This window comes from Acomys minous (assembly GCF_964271855.1).
Source record: "Acomys minous genome assembly, chromosome: 13".
NCBI lineage: Eukaryota > Metazoa > Chordata > Mammalia > Rodentia > Muridae > Acomys > Acomys minous.
This window is the reverse complement of record NC_140495.1, coordinates 27,261,648-27,284,250: the sequence shown is the minus strand read 5'-3', so window position 1 is coordinate 27,284,250 and position 22,603 is coordinate 27,261,648. Positions and strand designations below refer to the sequence as shown.

Below are 22,603 nucleotides of genomic sequence, written 5' to 3'. Positions count from 1 at the left end.
CGCACCTGAATAGGTCCACTAGAGCAAAGGAGATAAACTAAGGCTTGGCGTGGATTGAGTGGGAGGGCAACACTCACGCACGCACGCGCGAACACGAACACACACACACACACACACACACACACACACACACACACACACACACACACACACACACACACACACACACACACACACACACACACACACACACACACACACACACACACACACACACACACACACACACACACACGCCAGAGCAGGGGACAGAGAGGCAGCACCAGGTGTTTGACAACCGCCTCTGGACACCGTCTCTAAGCGAGTACCGCAGTAACCTCCCTACCACCTCCGCAGGTAACAGTTAGAGCATCCCTGCGCCCCGCCCCCCGCATACCCCCCGCCCCCCCCCCCCCCCGCGAACTCGGGTCCCCAGTGTCCTCTAGAACGCCGGCGTGCTTGTCGCATTTCGAACCCCCTGGCCCACCCTCGCCTTGGTCGCTGGCGGCCGCGTCTCTGGCCAGCCTCCGACCCCGCATCAATCATTAACGCGGCGGCTCGAGCGGCTGCAGCCCAAGAGGGGGATGGTAGGCGACGCGAGACAGGGGACACCTCCATCCCCCGCTGCGGCGCAGACACCCTAACCCCGGGGGCCCCCGCCCTGCGCGGCGCCGCCCTCCCCCGCCAGCGCCTCGCGCACATCCCGCCTCCCGCTACCCGCCCCGCGCGCACGATGCCCAGTCACCGCCGCGCCGCCGCCGCTGCAGTAAGCCGCGCCACCGCAGTCACCGCAGCGCGGCCGGCCGCGCACTGACACCGCGCGAGCGTGGCGAGGGCGCCGCCTGGAAGCCGCGCGCAGCTACCCCCCGGTGCGCTCAGCTCCGGGAGCACCCGGCTCCCGGGCCGAGGCCGCGTCGCCAACCTGCGGCCGCGGCCCCGCGTGCGCGCGCGCACAAAGGCTCCGACGGCGACCGGCGCCTGCGGTCGCCTTGCGCGCGCCCTAGCTCAGCCCGGGGCACCATGCCGCGGCGCCTGCAGCAGCGGGGCGCGGGGGCGAAGGGGCCGCCAGCCCCGGCCTCGCGGCGCTCGCCCCCCGCCCCCGCCCCGGCCCCCAGGACCCCACCGGCGGCCGCAGCCAAGCCGCTGCTGCGCTGGGACGAGGTGCCGGACGACTTCGTAGAGTGCTTCATCCTGTCCGGCTACCGGCGGCTGCCGTGCACGGCGCAAGAGTGCCTGGCCTCGGTGCTGAAGCCCACCAATGAGACGCTCAACTTCTGGACGCACTTCATCCCGCTGCTGCTGTTCCTCAGCAAGTTCTGCCGCCTGTTCTTCCTGGGCGGCAGCGACGTGCCCTTCCACCACCCCTGGCTGCTGCCGCTGTGGTGCTATGCGTCGGGAGTGCTGCTGACCTTCGCCATGAGCTGCACGGCGCACGTGTTTAGCTGCCTGTCGCTGCGCCTGCGCGCCGCCTTCTTCTACCTGGACTACGCTTCCATCAGCTATTATGGCTTCGGTAGCACGGTGGCCTACTATTACTACCTGCTGCCCAGCCTGAGCCTGCTGGACGCCAGGGTCATGACGCCGTACGTACAGCAGCGCCTGGGCTGGCACGTGGACTGTACCCGCCTCATCGCGGTCTACCGAGCGCTCGTGCTGCCCGTGGCCTTCGTGCTGGCCGTGGCCTGCACCGTGGCTTGCTGCAAGAGCCGCACTGACTGGTGCTCCTACCCGTTCGCCCTGCGCACCTTTGTCTTCGTCATGCCACTGAGCATGGCCTGTCCCATTATGTTAGAGAGCTGGCTCTTCGACCTGCGAGGCGAGAACCCCACACTCTTCGTGCACTTTTACCGCCGTTACTTCTGGCTGGTGGTGGCTGCCTTCTTCAACGTGAGCAAGATCCCTGAGCGCATCCAGCCGGGTCTCTTTGACATCATCGGCCACAGTCACCAGCTCTTCCACATCTTCACCTTCCTCAGTATCTATGATCAGGTGTGCTACGTGGAAGAAGGCCTGCGCCAGTTCCTCCAGGCGCCCCCTGCTGCACCCACCTTCTCGGGCACGGTTGGCTACATGCTGCTGCTGGTGGCTTGCTTGGGGCTAGTCATCAGGAAGTTCCTGAACAACTCTGAGTTCTGCAGTAAAAAGTGAGCCTCCACCGGGAAGGAGGCGATGGTTTGCCCACCTGTTTGCGTGGAGTTTCTGTTGTTACTGTTGGTTTGTTTTCAAGTGCTCTTGTTTCCTTCTTTGCTAGAGGAGGGTGCTGCAGACCGCAAGGGAAAGAGAAAGGTCTGCTGCTAGTTGGGGAATCCCAAGTCCACTTTGGCCTCTGGAAGAGGGAGATGAGGATGAAGAAGAAGAAAATTAGGTATTGTCTTATGATACCCAGGGATTTTTGCAAAGACAGTGAAGATTGTGGTTACAGATAGAACGCCAGACAGTTGGATTGTTCTAGTAGTCTTCTGTGTCCCCTAGTGAAGGCAGGTATGCAGTGAAGAGGGGAAACACAACTCCCTGCCTGCTTCCACTGCAGTCTAGAGATGCTTGGATTTGTCAAAAGAAGGGAGCTTTCTTTGTTGGGAGATGGGCACAAAAACACAAACCCAGGGCTTAACCCACTAGACAATGCATGGAATGTGAACACAAGTTAATTATTTTGAAATGTGTATCAGATGTTATTTAAGTGATAATATATAATGATTTTTTTTCATAATTTATCAAAGCCTGTGAGATGCACTGAGTTTTCTTTGTCACGTAATTTTGATTTTTGCAGCCTTCCGCACTGCACACGTGAACTGGACATTAGGGCAAGCTGCTTGAGAGTTCTCGACTAAGTTTTTTTAAAAAAACAGTGTTTTTGAAAGGCCTATGAGCGTCCTGATAAAACTGTGAATGAGTACTTAGGGACTCTGATTAGGCTGTTGGCGAGGTCCCAGTGGTTTGTATAGGTCTCCGGTTCCTACTTACTTTGATGTATTCCATAAAACCCACCCTGGGTTTCTGTTTGTCTTTTTTTCTTTTTTTTTTTTTTTTAAATCTGAGTCTTTCCTCTCTTACTTAAATTGCCACTAAAATAAATGTGCCTTTTGAAGCAATGCCCAAATGACTGGTCCTCCTCAAACCCAGCTTCTCGTACTGGGAGAAGAGTGTCCTCTTTCCTGCTTTCCTGCGAATCGTGGTTGGACAGAAGAGAAGGAAGATGAGGCTGGGTTTAGGTTTGTAGCCGGGACCAGAAATAGCTCAGAAGTGTACAGAGTGCCCGGCTTCTGCAGGAGTCAGCCCTCTAATGTGGCTGAGGTTCCCGGTACAACCACAGCGGTTGGGGCAGAGGACAGCGACGCATGGATCCTTGCTTAAACCTTAAAAGGCAACCAGGATTGGGTGAGGCAGTTCTAGTATGGAAGTCAGGAGCATGTTACTTATTTTATTGCCGGAAATTTTCGAGCTTAAGTGAGACCACAATCGCCCAGTTAAACATCAAAGTCTCATTTGAATCCAGGCTGTAGAAACGACTGGTAGTCACCCCAAATCCTTGACTGGTTAGGAAACATGCCTCCTCCCAGAAGCTTTCTAATGACCCTATTGGCCAGTGTTGTTATACATTTCTTATAAATGCTTACTTGTCATCAAAAAGGCAACTCTTTAGCCGTAGTGCGTTTAAATAGCATCACAGTTCTTGGTAAGCCCTTCTAGCTAAGAGGCAACAACTACACGTGGCCTCGTGATGTAATTTAAGGCAAGCACATAGGATATATGAACACTTGCTTCAGTGCTGGTAGTGCTCCTGAAAAGACTGGTGTTTTCTTTATGCTTTTAATTGCTACTGTATTTGTAAATAGAGAATCTTGGCACAATTCCCCGGAGGAACCAATGCCCTGTGTGTTTTCACTTGGACACAGAAGCTAAATGTGAGTGTGTGTGTGTGTGTGTGTGTGTGTGTGTGTGTGTGTGTGTGTGTGTGATTTAAGACTTCTTAATGGGATCTGAAGATACAGTTTGCACGACCCCTGATGAATGTCATTGTGTCGTCCTTTGCAAGATGCGAGGAGATTTCTGTTAGGTCACAGAGGTTGGTGGTGTGCACCTGCCAGACACTCTGTTCCTCGGCGAACCTTCATTTCAGCACTTAGGTTCAATTGCAGGGGAAATCAGGATGGATCCACACACACACTTACTTGCATGTCACCGTTGCTTCTTGTAGAGTCTCAGAGAATGTTCATTTATAAACCCGATGAATAGGCTAAGGAACATTTTGTAGTTTGTTGTTGTGGTTGTTGTTGCTGCTGCATTGGGACACCCCCTTTGGAAGGAACTCTCAAGAGCGAGACACCTGAAAGAAACTATGAACGTGAGAACAGGAACTAAAACCCAGAATTTGTCATCTTTAGGTTTCTGTTGGAGATCTTCCAGGTCTCTTCTTGCTGTGTGCCTTTGTCTTTAAGCAGGGGCCACTTGAGGATAAAATCATACCCGTATCATTTTCAGGTGATTACGATGCACGCGCCAGCGAGATGGCCCGCTTTCCCAGGAACCATCTCCCCCAAGCTGGCCTGCCGCACACCCCAGGGAACAGCAGGAGGGCTCCCCTCTTCTTCCCTCCCCTCCTCTCCTGACAGTCCCTTTGCCATGCTCCTTTCCCCCTCTCTCTAGGTGCCACTAGCCTTAGCAATGGGACGTTCTAGTTGAAAACGGTACCAGCTCCCCTTCCTGTTGGCAGATACACCACACACACACCATCACCGTTCAAGATCAGGGATGCTTTAACTACTTGTTCCTGGCTGAATTTATATTATTTCTGTTAAGGAAGATAATGCTGTTTTAAAGCAAATATTTACCCAGTCTCTCTCTGCACAGAGCTAACCAAGCTTGCTACACATTTCAGGAGTAATGTAGCCATCAGAATAAAACTCTTCAAAAAAGATGCTTTCTCATGTTTTCCAGTTTGCCACATCCATTAGATTCGGTTTTATTTGATTGCATTTAACAGTTTGAAATACACGACAAAAGTATAAATAATTCACTATCTTCATACAACCTATGCGCTATTAAAATTTTGAAGCATATTATAGAATCCGTTTTCTCTTCACTTGTTAGTTGTAATCTAGGCGGCATCTCCGGGAGCAACCCCTTGGAGTCAGGCCTGGGAAATGACTTGATTTCTGTGCCTGTTGCTCTGTGAGTTGCTCCCAGGGTTGGGTAGCTGAGACTCAGGTTTAGTTGGCTAAAGGAGAGCCCTTTTCCCCGCTCCCGTCCTTGTCACTCAGGTGAAGAAGATGACCTTCCCAGAGATAGGAAGTACAAACTCCCTCATGTCATGACTGGCTTGTAAAAATAAACATGATCTTTTTCCACTGGCCATACGCGTTCCATAAATAGCCCAGGGAGAAAGTACGGGGCTAACATAACCGTCCAGAGTGGCCTTCACCTGCTTCCATTCATAAACCCTGCCTGGAAGTGCTCGCCGTCAGAAAAGCACTTAGCCTAATTCGTCATGCTACTTTCATGGATGGGAGCATTTGCTAGGAATGCAAAGTTGGTAAGTTTCTCAGATCTGGTGATGAATCTGAGGACTAACAGCAGTAGGCCAGGATTTTTCATCCTCAATTCTCCCAGCTGGTTGATTTTCATGTGTGATAGTAGACAGGTATGGTAGAAGTTACTTTTCAAGGGTTTTTTTTTTTTTTAACCATCTGCTGAAGGTGACAGAATTCAGTCTTCAAACTGACTTTAGAAGGCAGGGACAGTTGTGTCTATTGGTCTTCAGGACTATGTTACAGGGTCACACATACAGATGCTAATGAGACATTGTATACAATCTTGGATAAATATGTCCCTTTAATTGAATGGACATATTTAAATTTGAAACAGAGCAAAAATAGGAGATGGCTACCTTTAAAATTAGATGATGGAATCTTAAAATATTGCCAGCTGCCATGGGCTCATCGCCTTGTTCTTTGTCAAGTTTGCCATTGCTGAGCATCTTTGACTAATGTCCATCTAGTCTTCATGTGATCTCCCTACTGGTCTACTGAACATCTACCGTGTGTAAGACATTAAGCAAGGATCCACACATCTATCCGTATAATTACCTTTCATCTTACAGTAAAGCAGAGCAGAGCAGTTTGAGTCTTTTCTCCTATTGGTTCTCTAGGGTCTTATTTTAATTAACACAGTAATTTATCTGTAGCCTTTTACTTTTCTCTCTGTTCCTTAGCAACAACAACAACAACAACAACAACAACAAAAAAAAACCAGACCAAACAAACAAAAACCCTTGAAACTTTAATGTACAATTCAGGTGTAAGAAGAGAGAGTGTGAGCCGGGCACTGGTGGTGCACGCCTTTAATCCCAGCACTCAGGAGGCAGAGGCAGGCGGATTGCTGTGAGTTCGAGGCCAGCCTGGTCTACAAAGTGAGTCCAGGACAGCTAAGGCTAAACAGAGAGACCCTGTCTTGAAAAAACAAAAACAAAAACAAAGAAAGGAGAGCGTGTATATGTTCAGGTGTAAGGAGAGTGTGTATGAGTGTGTTTGGACAAAGTTTAAAGTTTTAGCACCACAACAGGGACACTACTAATGGTGAAGGGTTATAACACCCACACCATTCTGAAGAGCAGTCCATTCAAAGTGCCTAAAATAAGGTGTAATTGAGTGACTTTCAGAGGTAGTGTAGTGATGTCAAAGTGAGATCCCTCACAGAGTGAGGTTAAATGCTTAAGTCCCCAAACATTTCCTAGCCTTTTTCTTCCCTCTTCTAAGATCCTTTTGTCGTAACCTCCAGAGAGTATGTTTTTTTAAATAAAAAAAAAATCACTTGTCAATAGAAGGATCATATGATTGGCAGAAGAGCTGAAGGATTGGATCCAAGCAGCCAGCACAGGCAGCTGCTCAGCTATGGACAGTGTTACCTGGTTTTAAAAATCTGTCCCTAGAAAAGCATGTGGACTCCGAGGGTGTCAGTGCACAAACAGGTGGCAAAGGGATTCTATTTGGCATCTTAACAACATCCTTTCGCTTTGGACTACAGCACTGGTGCCAGGGGATATTTTGAGTAGTGCATTTATCCAGGGGCTTAATTTGTTTCCATAAAATTAGGGCATAGGTCAAAAAGACATTAGGGTTAATTGTGAATGGCAGTTTGAGTCACTTTCCTGAAGGAATCTGCTGACATGTGTTGCCATACGAAAGCAAACGAGCCCAGCCACCCTGAGAAAGGAAGCAATGGATGTCTGAAACCCGGTATTTCAGGCTACTACTTTATGAGGAGCCACGAGCCTCCCTATTGAAGGGTTGAAATTGTTGGTACTGTCAATATTTTTTCTTATTTACAGAATGATTATCAGTTCATACTAACAACAACAACAACAAACAACAACAACAACAACAACAACAACAAAACCCAACCTAACATAAATTTCTGTTGTCATTCCCCAAAGAACAAATGTATTGCATTTCTGGTTTGTGGATTTCTCACCAACTTGTGGGCCTTTCTTTTGGTTTTGCCTTGTCTTGTTTTTGTTTCTTATGCTGTCAGTGAGCAAGCTGCAGAACTGGATAGTTTAGTTATAGGTCAGGGCCCAAAATGCTAGTAATAATGGCAGGGTGTGACCTCTGGCGAGCTCTGAACACACACCTGCATGCAACAATACGCAGTTACTCTTTGGCGTGGAAGGATGGCAGCCCCTTCTTTAAGCTTTAGGAAATCCCCACCCCCACCCCGACCCCCACCCCCACCCCCACCCTCACCCCCACCCCCACCCCCACCCCCACCCCGACCCCCACTTCAGTTATGCTTCTGAATGTAACACAGAAGCATTAATGCTGCTTGTTTTGAACATGACATTTCTCAAGGAAATGTCTTGAGTGTGCACATCTACTCTCGAATGTGTAAAAAGTAGCAGGCCACCTTCCCCCATGCCTTACAGCTCTACCCAAAATATGCAATAAGTACTTGCACTCAAGGCAGAGTCGGGAGGGGTCCTCGGCTGGGCTATTCAGCCATGCCATAAGGACTCTGTTTCTCCTGGATGACCACCACCGGAGGTAAGACACCATGGAAATAGACCCAGCGTCTGGGTGACGCATAGGGCCGTGTTTCTTTCCCTTCTTTTGATTCCATCTTTATTTAGAAAGTATAGTCTTTTTTAACTGGCTGGATGCAAAAAAATAAAAATAAAAAAAACTAAAAGGCAATTCATAGAAAAAAATTTAAAGACATATTTTAATTTTATATTCCAAAAGTTTGTAATAGCGATTTGTTTGTTTAAAAAAAAAAAAAAAGAAGAAGGCAGGCCTTAGTACACGGATGAGAACCAGGGCTTTCTTCAAAGCCTCATCTTTGGGCATTTAATCTCTCTGAGCTCTCACCCAAATAATAAAGGCCTCTTGGGTCTTTCAAACTGTAAATATTGTGTAGTTTTAAAAAGGATAACCATCTTTTGTTTGTTTGTTTTTAGAAAAAAAAAGTATCAGATAGATTCTAGGTGTGTAACATAACTAAACTTAAAACTCTTTTCTATAAAATTCTGCGTAGAAACGTCACTAAATTCCCTCTCCCGGGAAAGCTCAGTAGTGTAGGTCTGCCTCTGCCAAGTTGGTTTACTTTTTCTGGAGCCATGAGGAAAATTATTCTAACCTAGTAACTGAGTACCCAGGCAATAAGGACATGAGGCATATTTCATGTGGATGGGGTGTCACCATGGCAAATCATAGACAGCGCGGCTGGATGCTCAGCACGGGCTCTGGTTTCTTCTACACGGAACTGTAAGCCCCAAGTATTGCTGTATAGACAGGAAAGCGTTCCATCTGGGGCTGTGGGCAGGATTCTGTGGTGGGGTTTTTGTTTGTTTGTTTGTTTGTTTGTTTTTGCTTTTGCTTAGACACATGGTAGCTCTGAACTGGAACCTTCATTTCAGCTTTCCCCAACCCATTCCAACCACCTTCGAAGCCTTTGCTTTCCACAAAGCCAGCCTCTAAAGACAACAGATTCCTAAAAGGATTCCTTGTGGACTTAGGCATTCAGCCATCGATCTGCCTTATGAGGAGGATATTGCTTGAAGGCCTATCTGTCTTCAAGGGCAGAGGCAGAGGCAGAGGATTTTACACATCAAACAGAAAGCTGTTGGTTTTAAAGCTCATTTAATGGTGATAGTGGAGAAAGATGGGGGTAAAGAATAACGCAAGCATAAAGAATTTTTCCCCACCGCTTGCTAAATTAATTCTTCTTAGGCCACCCTGACTCCAGCCCTCACTCTAAGAGCTGACTTAGCAAGCGAGGTATGCTCGGGATGTGAGAACTTCCAGCCTGGACTGTGAGTGTCTTCTGACAGAAGAACATTACTTCATCATAATTCCAGATTTCCAGAAACATGAGGCAAAAATCATTTATAGAAACAGACCTTATTCTGGTCAATTCTGTGCATGTGACTGAACAAATTGCCTTTCATTTCTGTTGTACAGTTTGCTAAGATTTTAGTTTTCTCAGACATTTGTTCTCTCCTGTCTGGAATATGAAAAAAAAAATCTGTAAAAATGATATAACTATGCATTTTTTTTTTTGCTGAAAAACAAATGTACGGAATAAGAATAAATGATTTGTAAGCACAGTGTTTAGGACTGCGTTTGTGTTCCTTTGTGAATGTTCAGGCTATACTCTGCAGTTAAGTATTCCTAAACTGACAGCAAAATACACGGAAACACTTCCAGTACTCAGGAGGCTAAGGCCAGCCTGGACTACACAGTGAGTACCAGGCTAGCCCAAGTTATCTAGCAAGCCACTGTCTGAAAAGAAAGAAAGCAGCAAAATTATGTGTAATGCTGATAAATATAAGGAAATATGACAACCAAAGGATATTATGGCCCTGAAAAATCCTTAGTGTATTATTTTTACAACCTTAGATAAAAAAGAAAATCCCCTAAGGTACTATATCTACTGTGATATAAACTCACTGATTTTAAAGGGTGTGCATGGTCCATGGGTCCTGGAGGGTGAATACCGGCCTTGAACTCTTATGATGTTGGGAATGTACAATATTTTCATCCCAAATGCTACTAGGAAGGAAGACTCAAGTGTTTTAGCTCTGGAGCATTTTAGTACTAAGTCTTTAAAGCACACTGACTCGGTTGGAGGCTTTCGGTTATTAGGGGCAGGAAATTTTCCTTTCAATGAAGCAAGGGCTATAGAAGGAACCATGGGCTGTTCGTTCATTGACTCCGGAGAGCTGATGGGTCAGACGGACAGTGCTGGGGAGTCCAGGCAAGTGCACCTGCTTGCCTCCAGAGCTGCCCTCCGGGCCACTGCTACCAGACAAGCCAATGTCTGCTTCTCTCTAGCCCTGGTTGTAGCTGTCCCCAACTCAAATTCCTGGAAAGTATGTAACTGGCCTTTTAAAAGACAAAATACAGCCGCCTGCCATTTGAGCGGGCTTTAGAACCACCAGTTTCCCACAGGAAGGCTGGCAAAACTAACTGCTGGCAATTTCATCCACCCTCAGCGCTGCATGGTAGAGAGGCAAACCGCAAATGCCCATCATCGTGGAAGATGACGATCAGGCTGCCTTGGGGGAACGTGAGAGCTTGTGTCTGTGAGTGCCAGTCAAACCAATGTCCTATTACTCTGTGGTCCGGAAGGAAGGAAGGAAGGAAGGAAGGAAGGAAGGAAGGAAAGGAAGGAAGGAGCCATAGCCCAGCCTCCCCCTGGCTAGCACACAGCCTCCTCTCTATATAAGTATTCTTCGCAGAATACAACTACTACATGGCTACTTCAATGCTTACAGCCCCCCTTCCCAAAGGCAGCCCCAAACCCTGACTTGGTACTTCAGGCCCTAGAACCACCCTCAGGTTAAGATTCATTAAGACAGCCGGGTGTGGTGGCGCACACCTTTGGTGGAGCACTGTGAGTTCGAGGCCAGCCTGGTCTACAAAGTGAGTTCAGGACAGGCAAGACTACACAGAGAGACCTTGTCTCGAAAAACAAAAAAAACAGAAACAAAAAAGATTCATTGAGACATTTGGCCACCTCCCAGTCTGATCTAAGGCCACGCCTAAGAGGGCTGCTCTGTCTGACTGCCCAGTGTCTCCTGAACCTGTTGAGACACCTTCCTCCTGCTTTCAGACTCACTTGTCACTTGTCCCTCACCCACTCTGCATGGGGAAGCTGCTTCTGGGTGTCCCTGTACTTTTTTTTTTTTTTTAAGGTCCTGCCAGTGGGATGAAATGGTAGGAGACTGGATCGAAAGGAAGAAGGCATTTTCCTCCTTCCCAGACTTCTAAGGTTTTTTTTTCCCCCCTGAATTTTCAACCCTGATTACTGTTATCAGCCATTGTCTAGCCTGGCAAGAAGGCTGCAAGATAAGAATAATGTTAGCATCTGCAGTAAATCCGGCAGAATAATCTTAAAGAGACTGTTTAGTCTGTGCCTGAAGCCTACACACCTTTGGACTTTCTCTGACAAGCCAGTAGGTTCCCTTTGTTTTAGGGTTCAGTTGAGGTTGGATTGACTGCTGAAACCCCAAGTGCCTGAGCTTTTTTGTAACATTTGTTCACCTCAGTCCCGTGGGTGAGCGTCTGTACCTAAGAAGTGAAATTTGGCCACAGGTCCATGAGAAGTCAATTAAAACAGCCAAATAGCGTGAAAAGTAAGATTTATCCAATACAGCCACCTTGGGACAAGGGGCACAGAAAACCAGGCTCTCCACTCGTCCTCCACCGAGTTCATCTTCTGGATGACTCAGCACTGACTGGGTTTACCTTTATAAGGTGGCTGACAAGTCTTCAGAACTGTAAGATCTCTTTTTCTGGAGGCAAGTTGCACAGCCCCACTCCCCAACAGGGGATCTTTTCTCCTAGCATGAGATGGCTAGAGAAACTCCCCTTTCTTGGGGTCCGTTGTCTCCACAGCCTGATAGATAGTCTCAATATCTTCATTTCTGTCAATCGAGTCACTGGATCACACAGCCCAGGCCACCTCATCTCTGCTCATCCAGCTTTTTAGGATCTGCATACTAAATCTTTGTATAATGTCTTTTCAATTTTTAAAATTACATTTATTTATTTACTTACTTATTGGGGGGGGGGCTGTGCCACAGTACATGTGTGGAGATCAGAGGACAACTTGAAGCATCTGGTTCTCTACTTCCAACACATTGCTGTGCAATTTTATGAGAAAAAAAAAAAAGCACTCTATCCCGCAGAGAGGCTTCTTAAACGGGAAAGTAAACAACTCAAAATAGCTTCAGGAAGTCCCTGAAACTGACCCAATTCACTAGGCTCCTCCCTGCCAGAGTAAGCAATAAAGACTGAGCATTCCTACTGGGAACACTTCTCAGACAAGCAAAGCTGTCACTCGTGCTGGCGTGGGCTTTGGTGATACAGCTGTCTTTGAGCCATTTCTACACCTACCAGTAACCCCTCACCCATATTTCTATGAGCAACATCAATAAAACTCATTGGCTCACTAAGTTGGACTTTGGTGGTACCCATGTTCGGGTCTGTCATGGTTCCCTATCTGGAGTGAGTAGATTTGTGTTGCATCTCCCCAGGAAAATTTTGTCACCCCAAGACACAGGGATTGGACTCAGGAAAGCATAGATGGTAGCCAGCACCTTTATCCACTGTCTTAGGATTTCTATTGCTGTGATACAATCCCACAGCCAAAAGCAACGCTGGAAGGAAAGGGCTTAATTCAGCTTAGAACTCCCAGGTCACATTGTATCACTGGGGGACGTGAGAACAGGAACTCAAGGCAAAAACTGGAGGCAGGAACCGAAGTAGAGGCCATGAAGGAACCCTGCTTACTAGCTTGTTCCTTATGGCTTGCTCAGACTGCTTTCTGAACCAACCCAGCACCACCCGCACTGTGTGGCACCACCCACACCGAGCTGGGCCCTCCTACATCACTGTCAATCAAGAAAACTCCCAACAGGACCCGGCATGGCGGCGCACACCTTTAACCCCAGCTCTCGGGGAAACAGAGGCAGGCGGGTTGCTGTGTGTTCGAGGCCAGGCTGGTCTACAAGGCGAGTCTAGGACAGCCAAGGCTACACAGAGAAACTCTGTCCTGAAAAACCGACAAAACAAAACAAAAACTCCCCACAGACTTGCCTACCAGCCAATTTGGTAGAGGCATTTTCTCAATTGAGAGCCCCTCTCCCAAAATAGGTCTAGGTTTGTGTCAGGCTGACTGACGGACGCCAACCAGCACACCCGCTGAGCCGTTTTGCCAGCCCTGTAGTCTGCATCAGGAGTTCCGCTCGGGATAGCCTCTATTTCTATCGCGTGACCTCCAGTTCAGGTGTTTCAAGTCTCTAACCGTTTTTCTCTTCACTTCTCAAATTTCAGGTCCCACCACTTCCCTGTTCAGGAACCAGCTGTACCCATCAGGCATTGCTCTCCAGCCTGTTTTAAGCTATTTCCTCCTGACTGAATTACTCCTGAGAGCATTAGAACATGGACGACTAGTGGCTGCCTTTTCCCAGCTGAGACAATTGCCCAGTCCCGCCTGTACCATGCTGTGATTACTGTCTTTCCCCTCCTTTACAGCTTTCAGAAAGGTGCAGGGTGTTGTCCTGTCTTACCTCCTGCTCCTTCACCCACTATGCTCTGGGTCCTTTACTCTTTCTCCAATTGTTAACCACTTTTTGATTGATACAATTTTTATCTGTGGAATGTGTGTGTGCATGTGTGTGTGGTGTGTGTGTGCATGTGGTGTGGTGTGTGTATGTGTGTGCATATGCGTGTGTGTGTGTGTGTGTGTGTGTGTGTGTGTGTGTGTGTGTGTATGGAAGGAAGGCATGTGATGTGTGGATGTACTAGACTGTGCAAGGGTGTGTGGAAGCCACAGGTACTGTCGTCATTTCTCTCCATCCATCTCAGTTTTCAAGACAGAGTCCCTCACTAACCCTGGAGCTTACTGCCTCGTCAGACCGGCTGACCCGTGCGCCCGGGGATCTGAGCCTCTCTGCCCTCCAGCGCTGCAGTTACAGATGCATGCTGCATGCCTGGCTTTTACTCTGGTGCTAAGAACCCAAATCCAGGGTCTCACGCTTGTACGGCAAACACTTTATCCACTGAGCCTTTTTCCCCAGCCTGGCAGAGGCTCCTGAGATCCTCTTCTCCATGAATTTCTCGTCCAGCCACGCTCTGTGGCCTCTGTAACTTTCTGCTGCGCTCACGCTATCTCCTTTGCTGCCTTATCGTCTCTAGCAGGTCAGATCTCTCTAAGGGATGGACAGAAACCACCAGCATCACTATAGTATGAGGTCTTGGTCAGCAGCTTTCTGGTTCTGCTGCTTGGCATCAGCATTGCTGTCCCATCAGGGTACTGCCATCTTGTTCGGGACACTTGTTCAGGGTACACTAGAGTCTTCTTTGTTCAGGATAAACTAGAAGAATCTAGTTTTATCCAGTGAGTTTGTAAGGCAGCCATTGCCTGATAGTCAACCCCCCTCAGCCCAATTGTCTGAGTGGCTTCTGTTGACTGCAGCTGAGATCAGACTGACAACCCAGGTAATCAAGAAAAAAAAAAAAAAGAGATGATCAGAAATTGTGGGGGAAAATCTGGGCATGAAGGGGACTGAGGGAGGTAGAGACCAGGAATTCAAGGCAGTTCTCAGCTACATACTGAATTCCATGCTTGCCTGGGCTACATACAGGATGAGTCTGAGACCAGTTCAGGCTTCATGGGACCCTGCCATCAATGGGCATTTGGAGAAGATTCTGGAAATGGGGAGGAATAGCTGCCTGCTCCCCAAACCACAGCAAACATGCTGTTGAGATTCTGATATATATCTTTAAATTTCTGGGCAAGACAAAGCAGGTGCTTTCTTTGGGGAGTTTGGTTCAAAGAAAAATAAAAGCAAAATGTTAAACATTAGGAAGATAATTACCTGGAAAATTCCCTGATTTAATGGGACTTTTAAATGAGTAAAGGGAGGTGCAGTATGGCTATCTAGAATGTTCATCAAATGAGGGCCTGGGGAGGTGGATTGATGTGTGTGTGTGTAAGGTACCTACTGCCAAGCCTGATGGTCTGAGCTCCGTTCCTGGCCCTGGCTCCATATTGTGGAGAGAGATCAAACATCCGCAAGCTTGTCCTCCAAGCTCCACGTGTGCACAGTGGCATGTGTGTGTACGCACACACATATTTCTTTTTTCTTTTTTCTTTTTTAAACAAAGTAAATGTTGAATGAAAGAAATCTAAAATAAACAGCCTAAGTTATAAGTATTCCCATAAAAATAGTTTATATATTGTTCATATTAATTTCATGCCCCTAGTAACCAAAAGGCCAGTAATAGTGTGTCCTTGTTAGTTTTTGTTGACTGGGTACAAGCTCCACTGTTTGGGAAGAGGCAACCCGATGGGGCATTTTCTTGCTTTATGACTGATGTGGAAGTGCCCAGCTCACTGTGGGCACTCTTCCATGACCTCTGCATCAGTTCCTGTTTCCAGGTTCTCGCCCTAAGTTCCTGCCCTGACTTCTCTCAGTGTTGGGTTACAAAATGGAAGTGCAAGCCAAGTAAAAAACCTTTTCCTCCTTCTCAGTTGCTTCTGGTGGCGGTGTTTCATCCCAGCAAAAGACACCATTTAACCAGGGCATAGAAGAAGTATATTCTTCTGAGTCTTTGGTCTAAAAAGTCAACCATGGCCTTCCATCCTGGCCGGGAGGAGCCGGAAGTGAGTCAGGGCTTTAGAAGCTGCCTTCTTTCCTCTTGCTCTGAACGAGGTGCTTCTGTCTGTAATGCGGCTCTCAGTTTGTCCTAACAGCTTCCTAAACTTCTTCTGGCAAAAGTCCCTCCCACTGAACCCACTGAACCCTGGCTGGACTGTGTCACAGAAGGCCTGCCACTAAGGGTCTATCCTGAGCTTGCCTCTTCCTTACACACACACACACACACACACACACACACACACACACACAACTTGATGCAATTCTTGAGCTAACCCACAGCCTTGTTCTCTGCTTCTCTTGGTGGCTCTCGTTTCCTCTGAGTGGAGAATATAGGCTGAGGACTTCTGGTTTCCAGGGAGGCGAGTAAGGAACTTGGAGGTTGTGATTCCAAAAGTAGCAAGCAAAAGGCAAACAAGAAGCTGAAATGAAAACCCACAACGAACACTTCCCACATCCACCAGACAAGCGAGGTCACAGAGCAGCTGCCACGTGAGATTGGAAATGGACATGGGGACACAGAGGGCCACGGAGCAGGGCGCAGCACAGAGTCTTTGTGTTTCACTCCACCCAGAAAACATGTCTATTTTTTTCAAACAAACAAACAAACAAGTCGCAAGGCTTACTGAAAGGAGGGGGGACAGTAGGTACCCACAGTTTGAAGACACAAAGCATGAATCAGAATGAGGTTCAGATTCGACAAAAGTGTTGATATTGTTGATATCCTCAGACTCAAAACAGCTGGGCTAAAAATTGCAACGATGGAACCAGTCAGTATCCCTGAAAGGTAGCAAATAATCTTCATAGAGTGGGAAACTCACAGATTCAAAGCTAGGCGCGGTGGAGCGTGCCTGCAGCCCCAGCCTCAGTGGGCATGTAAGGCTAGCCAGGGCTAAATAATTTGTCCCTGGCTCAAAAAAGCTAAGGACAAGGGATGTAGCAGCTTAGGGAGCATTTGCCTAGCATGAAGAAAGCCCTGACTTTACCCCTAGTGCTTAAACAACAACAACAACAAACACAAAAGGATTCCAACACAAGCACATAGAGAAAACAGTAAGCTGAGAAGATACTGGAAAAGGCTATTGAAAATCACAGACTCTTTGTAGCATGTGACATGTGCAGTGGGCATCGCAGAAGAACCAAAGAAAGAACACTGGTTCACCATGTGCATCTGCAGCCTGCAAGGGAAGGAAACCGTTCCCACAGAACTTGCATTGCTTTTTTAATCACTTGCAAAGGATTTTCTTTTCTTTCTGTCTCAGAAATCTGCTATCGGTTTCTGTTCTCCTTTTTTTTTTTTTTTCTTTTTTCTTGCAAGGTAAAATAATTTAGAAAAAAATAATGGGGATTTGCCTTCAAAATGTGTAATGCTTAAAGCTATAGGATCAGTAAGAGAGAATTCCTATTCACCTGCTTACATATTTCCTTCTCTCCCGCCCAGGTCCTCTACAACATATAAAACCATGTAGGAAACTTCCAGAAGGGTGGACATCATGTGGATGTTTATCAGTATAAAACGTAATTCTCTTCAAGATGTAATTATCACTTCCACATGATTGCAGGCCACAGCGGCTAACACCTGCAATCACGGCACTGGCACTAGGCAGTGGGATTGCCAATGGTTTAAGCCAGCTTGGGAGCATGAGGCCCTGAGAGGGTCTCTGCTCTAAGGCTTCTTAGTCCAATGGTGGCTGTACTAGTGGGGTTTCACCTCAGGGTAGTTCTGTTCTGATGGTAATCTATAAACGTGAGTTTGGAGTTGCTTTAGGCTCTGATTTTAGTTCCCAGAAACAAAGTACAAAATAAAACTGATTTCAAAGCATAGATATAGGACAGACAAGATGGCCCAGTGGGTAAAAGTGATTGATTCCAAGCCTGACGACCTGGGGTCCAACCCCTGAAACCCACTTAGCAGAAGGAAAGAACTGATTCCTTCAAGTTGTCCTTACACACACACACACACACACACACACACACACACACACACACCATGGTGCTTGCACACTCACACACACAATAATTTAATACAATGTACAGAACAGATGGTTCTGCAGATGTACAATAAATCAGCTGTAGGGAGACTACACTCATCCTAGTTTCCTTCTATTTTTATTGCTATTTTTCTGGTTTTGTTTTGTTTTTAATCTTGATTTTTTGGTATTTTATTTTGGCCAATTTTAGCTTCTGGAGAAAGGATCAGTATGGCAATGGCAGGTGTGAAACTTAGCCAGAAGCTCCTCATTTTAATTTCTGGTGCGCCTTTGGTCTTGCCAAATGCAAAGCTAATGTGTCGGAGCCAGCATAATACATAAAGTGATCTGGAGCAGATAACGGAAGTCAAGGCTCATCGCGGTCATACAAGGGCAGCTTTGACACATTACCTTTATACTCCTTATTCTTGTTCTTTTTTTACTTTGTTATTATTATTGTTATTTTTACGAATTTGCATGTTGTCCTTGTGCAGGGGCCTTGCTAATCTTCTCTTCTCTTTCCAACTTTAGTATATGTGCTGCCGAAGCGAGCACTTTTTACTTTATTTTTAAGTGTGTGTTTGTGTGTGTGATATCGGTGTATGCATGTGAGTTCGGGTGCCAGAATAGTGGGTCAGATCCCCTGGAGCTGGAGATGCAGGCAGTTGTTAGTCATGTGAGGTAGATGCCGGGAACCCAACTTGGGTCCTCTGCCAGAGCAGTATACAGTCATAGCTGTTGATCCATCTTTCTATCCCCTTCCTCTATTTTTTTCTGTATAGTTACATAAATAGTTTCCTTTTTTTTAAAGATTTATTTATTTATTATTTATACAGTGTTCTGCCTGCAGGCCAGAGGAAGGCATCAGATCTCAGTGTAGATGGTTGTGAGCTACCATGTGGGGGCTGGGAATTGAACTCAGGACCTTTGGAAGAGCAGTCAGTGCTCTGAGCCATCTCTCCAGCCCCTCACAAATGGTTTCAACAAGAGTATCTGTCAACTCACAGCATCCCTTGGCTCCCTCGACAAAGGCTGGTGCCAGTTCACAACCTCTCCTGAGAAATCACATACCGTCTTGAAAAATAGGCGGCCCTAGCATAGTGCCTAGCTGTTTGGGCCATGTTAGGATCTTGAATCATCCTTGTACTGGTACATCATGTGGGCTGCTACGGTGTTCTTGTCCACAACCTTGTGAAGAAGCAGAGTGAAATTCCTTACAACAAGAGAGGGGAAAACTGTACCCTAAGTTGGGAGTAGGGGTATTCTTAAGTCCACTGTTCCTCCCACCGCCCTATACACTGCACTCAGAGACACAGGGTTACTATGTTTATGAGAAGGTTGCAAGAAAGAGCTCTTTCAGAACCAGGTAAGATAGCAGAAAGAAAGGGGGTACAGGTGGGAAGGAAGGGGTGCTCTGGACTCTCACTGGATTCCTGCATGCCTGCCACAAGCCTCTGTAACACATTGTGAGCAGCCAGCAGCCTGTGGGAGGTCCTTGAGACATTGTCTTGATTGACAGTCAGCGTGGTCTGGGCCACTGTGGGTGAGCCACCCATGGGCCGATTGAGAGAGCCACAAGAGGAAACCAGGAAGCAACTTTCCTTCGTGGTCTCTGCATCAGTTCCTGCCTTCAGTTCCTGCTCTGACTTCCCTTCGTGACGGATTATAAAATGCTACAGCCCGAACAAGCCCTCTTCTGCCCAATTCAGTTTTGGTCAGGATATTGTATCACGGCGATAGACACCTAGTAGGACAATAAAGGGATGTTCAGTAGAAATATAATGTGAACCCCATATGTAATTTTAAATATTCTAATAGGCATATTGAAAGTATAAGACCAAGTGAGTTACCTTTAGTATATGTTTTACTTGACCCGGTATAACCAAGCTTTAACCATTTCAAAGTGTGCCTGGGCTGGACAGCTCATGGTAGCTATTCTCTGAGATCTGTAGAGACATGCCTTTCCATCCTTTGGCTAAAAGCTCCAATGTCGCCATTACTTTGGGCACAACTTTGGGTTACTCTTTCCTTCTCTCCCCAAACACACTCCTCCATCACGCAGACACCATTTTCTTTCCCACACATCGTTTATCACTCAGTGAACTTCTCCTCTTGTTTCTCTCTCTGCTCTCCTTTGCTTTCAAATGCTGTGATAAACACTATGACCAAAAGCAACTTGAAGAGGAAAGGGCTTATTTGGTCTTGCAGCTTATAGTCCATTGTGCTGGGAACTCAGAGCAGGAACCTGGAGGCAGGCACTGAAGCAGAGACCATAGGCCAGTGCCGTTTACTGGGATTTCTCACCTCACCCTGCGTTGTGGGTCAACCACCTGCCCACAGTGGCACCACACACAGTGGGCTGGACCCTCCCACATCAATCATCAACCAAGAAAATGCCTCTTACAGGCCGGATTGATGGAGCATTTTCTCAACTGAAGTTTTTTTCCTCCCAAATGACCCTGGCTTGTGTCAGTTGACAGAACCACAGCCTAACCAACACACTCCCCATTGGAATCTAAACCCTGAGCCTGTGAGTTGGACCTTCAGCGTCCATCACAGTCCCCGACACCTTGTTAGGACTAATTTATGTACGCATATTATATATGTTTCAGATGAACAGATGAGTGAATGGCTAACTCGGTAGTCCTTGTTGGAAGAAACCGTTTGACACGATAGAGTCTTAGCTTCCAAGAATGAAAATCTCTAACCAGGAGAGAGGCGATGCTGGTCTCCGTTAACACCATACTGCCCCAGAAACAGCCAAAACCAGCAATTTCTCTACATGCTTCCAAATGAACAATGTAAGTAGTTTTGTTCTCTGGCAGTGAAAACAACAACAACAACAACAAAACCTAGGGGCATTTGAGCTTGCATACTTCCCGTGACATTAAATTCTGAAGTCCCTACTAACGAGAGTCATGTAAAAAAGCAAGGCCATGTCTTCCTAGACCCTAAAATGAAGATTCGAGGTGACTCAGGAGGTGTATTACTGGCAGTGATGCGGCTTTTATTTACCAAAAGCAACGTAGGTTCCCAGATGGCCCAAAATAGACAAGATCAATAGCATGTCTACCTGTTCTGCACACAAAGTGGCCCAATATCAGGCAAGCAGGCATGTCAGTAACATGGAATAATACAATAACCCAATAGGCCCGAGGAAACCAGCCCTCACAGGGACGCAGACAGGCTTCTGTGAATTCCACCCTTAGTCCTAGGCAGTGGCGAGTGACTCAGCTCCCAGCCTTATGTCGATACTTATTAGCTCATTTCTCCAGGCCGTGATGACAGAGCTGTCAGATGTTCCCTAAGAACCTGAAATGTGTGCCAACTCCAAGACTTTGAGAGTGTGAAGAGGCTGGCACGTCGAGGCACAAGTGTATAATCCTCACATCTGGGGAGTGAAGCCATGTGGATCAAAAGTTCAAAGCAATCCCCAGCGAAATAGCGTGTTTATGGCCAGCCTGGGAAGCAGGGGGCCCTGTCTCAAAAACAAACAAAGAAACAGAAGGAAATCTTTCAAGTGCTTAGTGTTGGATATCACACTCACAATAACCAATAACAAAGCGGGCCGAGGTCAAGAAGGCTCAACTCGCTACACATGGGTTAACTCACCGATAAAAGACAGACCGGCCAGTTTCGTGGCTCATGCCTATAATGCCAGCAGCACTTGGGTGGGTGAGGAAGGAGGGTCACTGTGGGGTTGACGACAGCCTGGGCTAGAGTGAGTCCCTGCCATGTAAAGGAAATAGAGACCCTGAGAGTAGAGGAGTGACGTGTGTGGGATTGTGGTCTGTGTTTATCCAATTGAGATGATCTAATATTACTGCACTCTCAATAAAACCTGAACATTTGGTCTATGAGTCAGTGATAATAGCATCAAAGCGGGCAAGCAATGAACGTATTTGTGGCACCAGTGCTGACGGATTTGCTCAGCTATAAAAATGTGAGTAGAGGGCCGGGCGTAGTAGCTCGCGCCTTTAATCCCAGCACTCGGGAGGCAGAGGCAGATAGATCTCTGTGAATTGCAGGCCAGCCTGGTCTACAGAGTGAGTTCCAGGATGACTGTCTCAAAGGCAAAACAAAAAATAAGTAGGGTAGTAGTTTCTGGCCTTGTTTGCACAGGAGAATCACCCAGGGAGAAGGGAGAGCCATTGATTCCCAGGCTCGGTCCTCAGAGAGCCTAACTCAGGCATCTCTCAGAGCTTTGGAACCTGAAGTTTTAAAAAAGTCCCCTTGGTGACTCCACTCACCAGCCAGGTCTGGTAGCAGAATCTTCCCTCATCTTCTAGGTACCAGAAACAGAGTCACCTGAACTCTAAAAAGCTCGGTGTCTGTATCTTGCTTACAAACCACTGTAGCTAATCCTGGAATTTGATATTTTTTTTTTCCTCCTCTCTTTCTCCTAGGGCCTGACATATGCTAGGCAAGCGTTCTGCCCCTGAGCAACATCCCCAGCCTTGTATTCCTTTTCTTAAAAGTCCCCTAATTATAAAAGATTCAGTCTCCATACAAACCTAAGTCTGCCTCTAGCCAGAAACTGTATTATATTTAGCAAACAACAGCCACAGGGCAAACCCAGCTTTCTGCCTGCGTTTGTAAGGCCCACAAGCTGAGAATAGTTTTCACATAGTTAAATGGTTGAAAAAAAAAATCAAAAGAAGAGGAATACTTTATGACATGTGAATCTCAAATTTCAGTGTCCATAAATAAAGTTGTCTTGTTCCACAGCAGCACTTATTTATTTATGTATCTTCTGTGGTTGACGTATGGCCACGGTGGCAGGACTGAGGAGCTGCAAGAGAGACGGTATGACACGTGAAGTTTGAAATACTATCTGGCCTTTTGCCGAAAAAGTTTGTGAACCTCTGAGCTATAAAACCAAATTATGGCATCATAGACAGAACAGAAAAAAAAAATTACTTGAGAGGATTGTTTTATTTAATAATTTAAAAAGCCCGATAGAAAAATTATTTCACACAACTTACAAACGGTG

At 46.8% G+C, this 22,603-nt stretch overlaps 1 protein-coding gene and 1 long non-coding RNA gene across 2 annotated transcripts; both read left to right on the top strand.

The window, feature by feature from the left end:
• The first annotated feature begins 22 nt into the window (after positions 1 to 22).
• LOC311581726 lies at positions 23 to 22,315 on the top strand. The gene is made up of 3 exons (XR_014773865.1): positions 23 to 336; positions 20,223 to 20,411; positions 22,017 to 22,315. It is a non-coding gene; the product is annotated as an uncharacterized lncRNA (long non-coding RNA).
• Positions 586 to 3,071, top strand: PAQR9 (progestin and adipoQ receptor family member 9). The gene has a single exon (XM_084754251.1). It carries the CDS (start codon positions 1,000 to 1,002, stop codon positions 2,125 to 2,127), a length of 1,128 nt encoding a protein of 375 aa, XP_084610377.1. The 5' UTR covers positions 586 to 999; the 3' UTR covers positions 2,128 to 3,071.
• Positions 22,316 to 22,603: the final 288 nt, after the last annotated feature.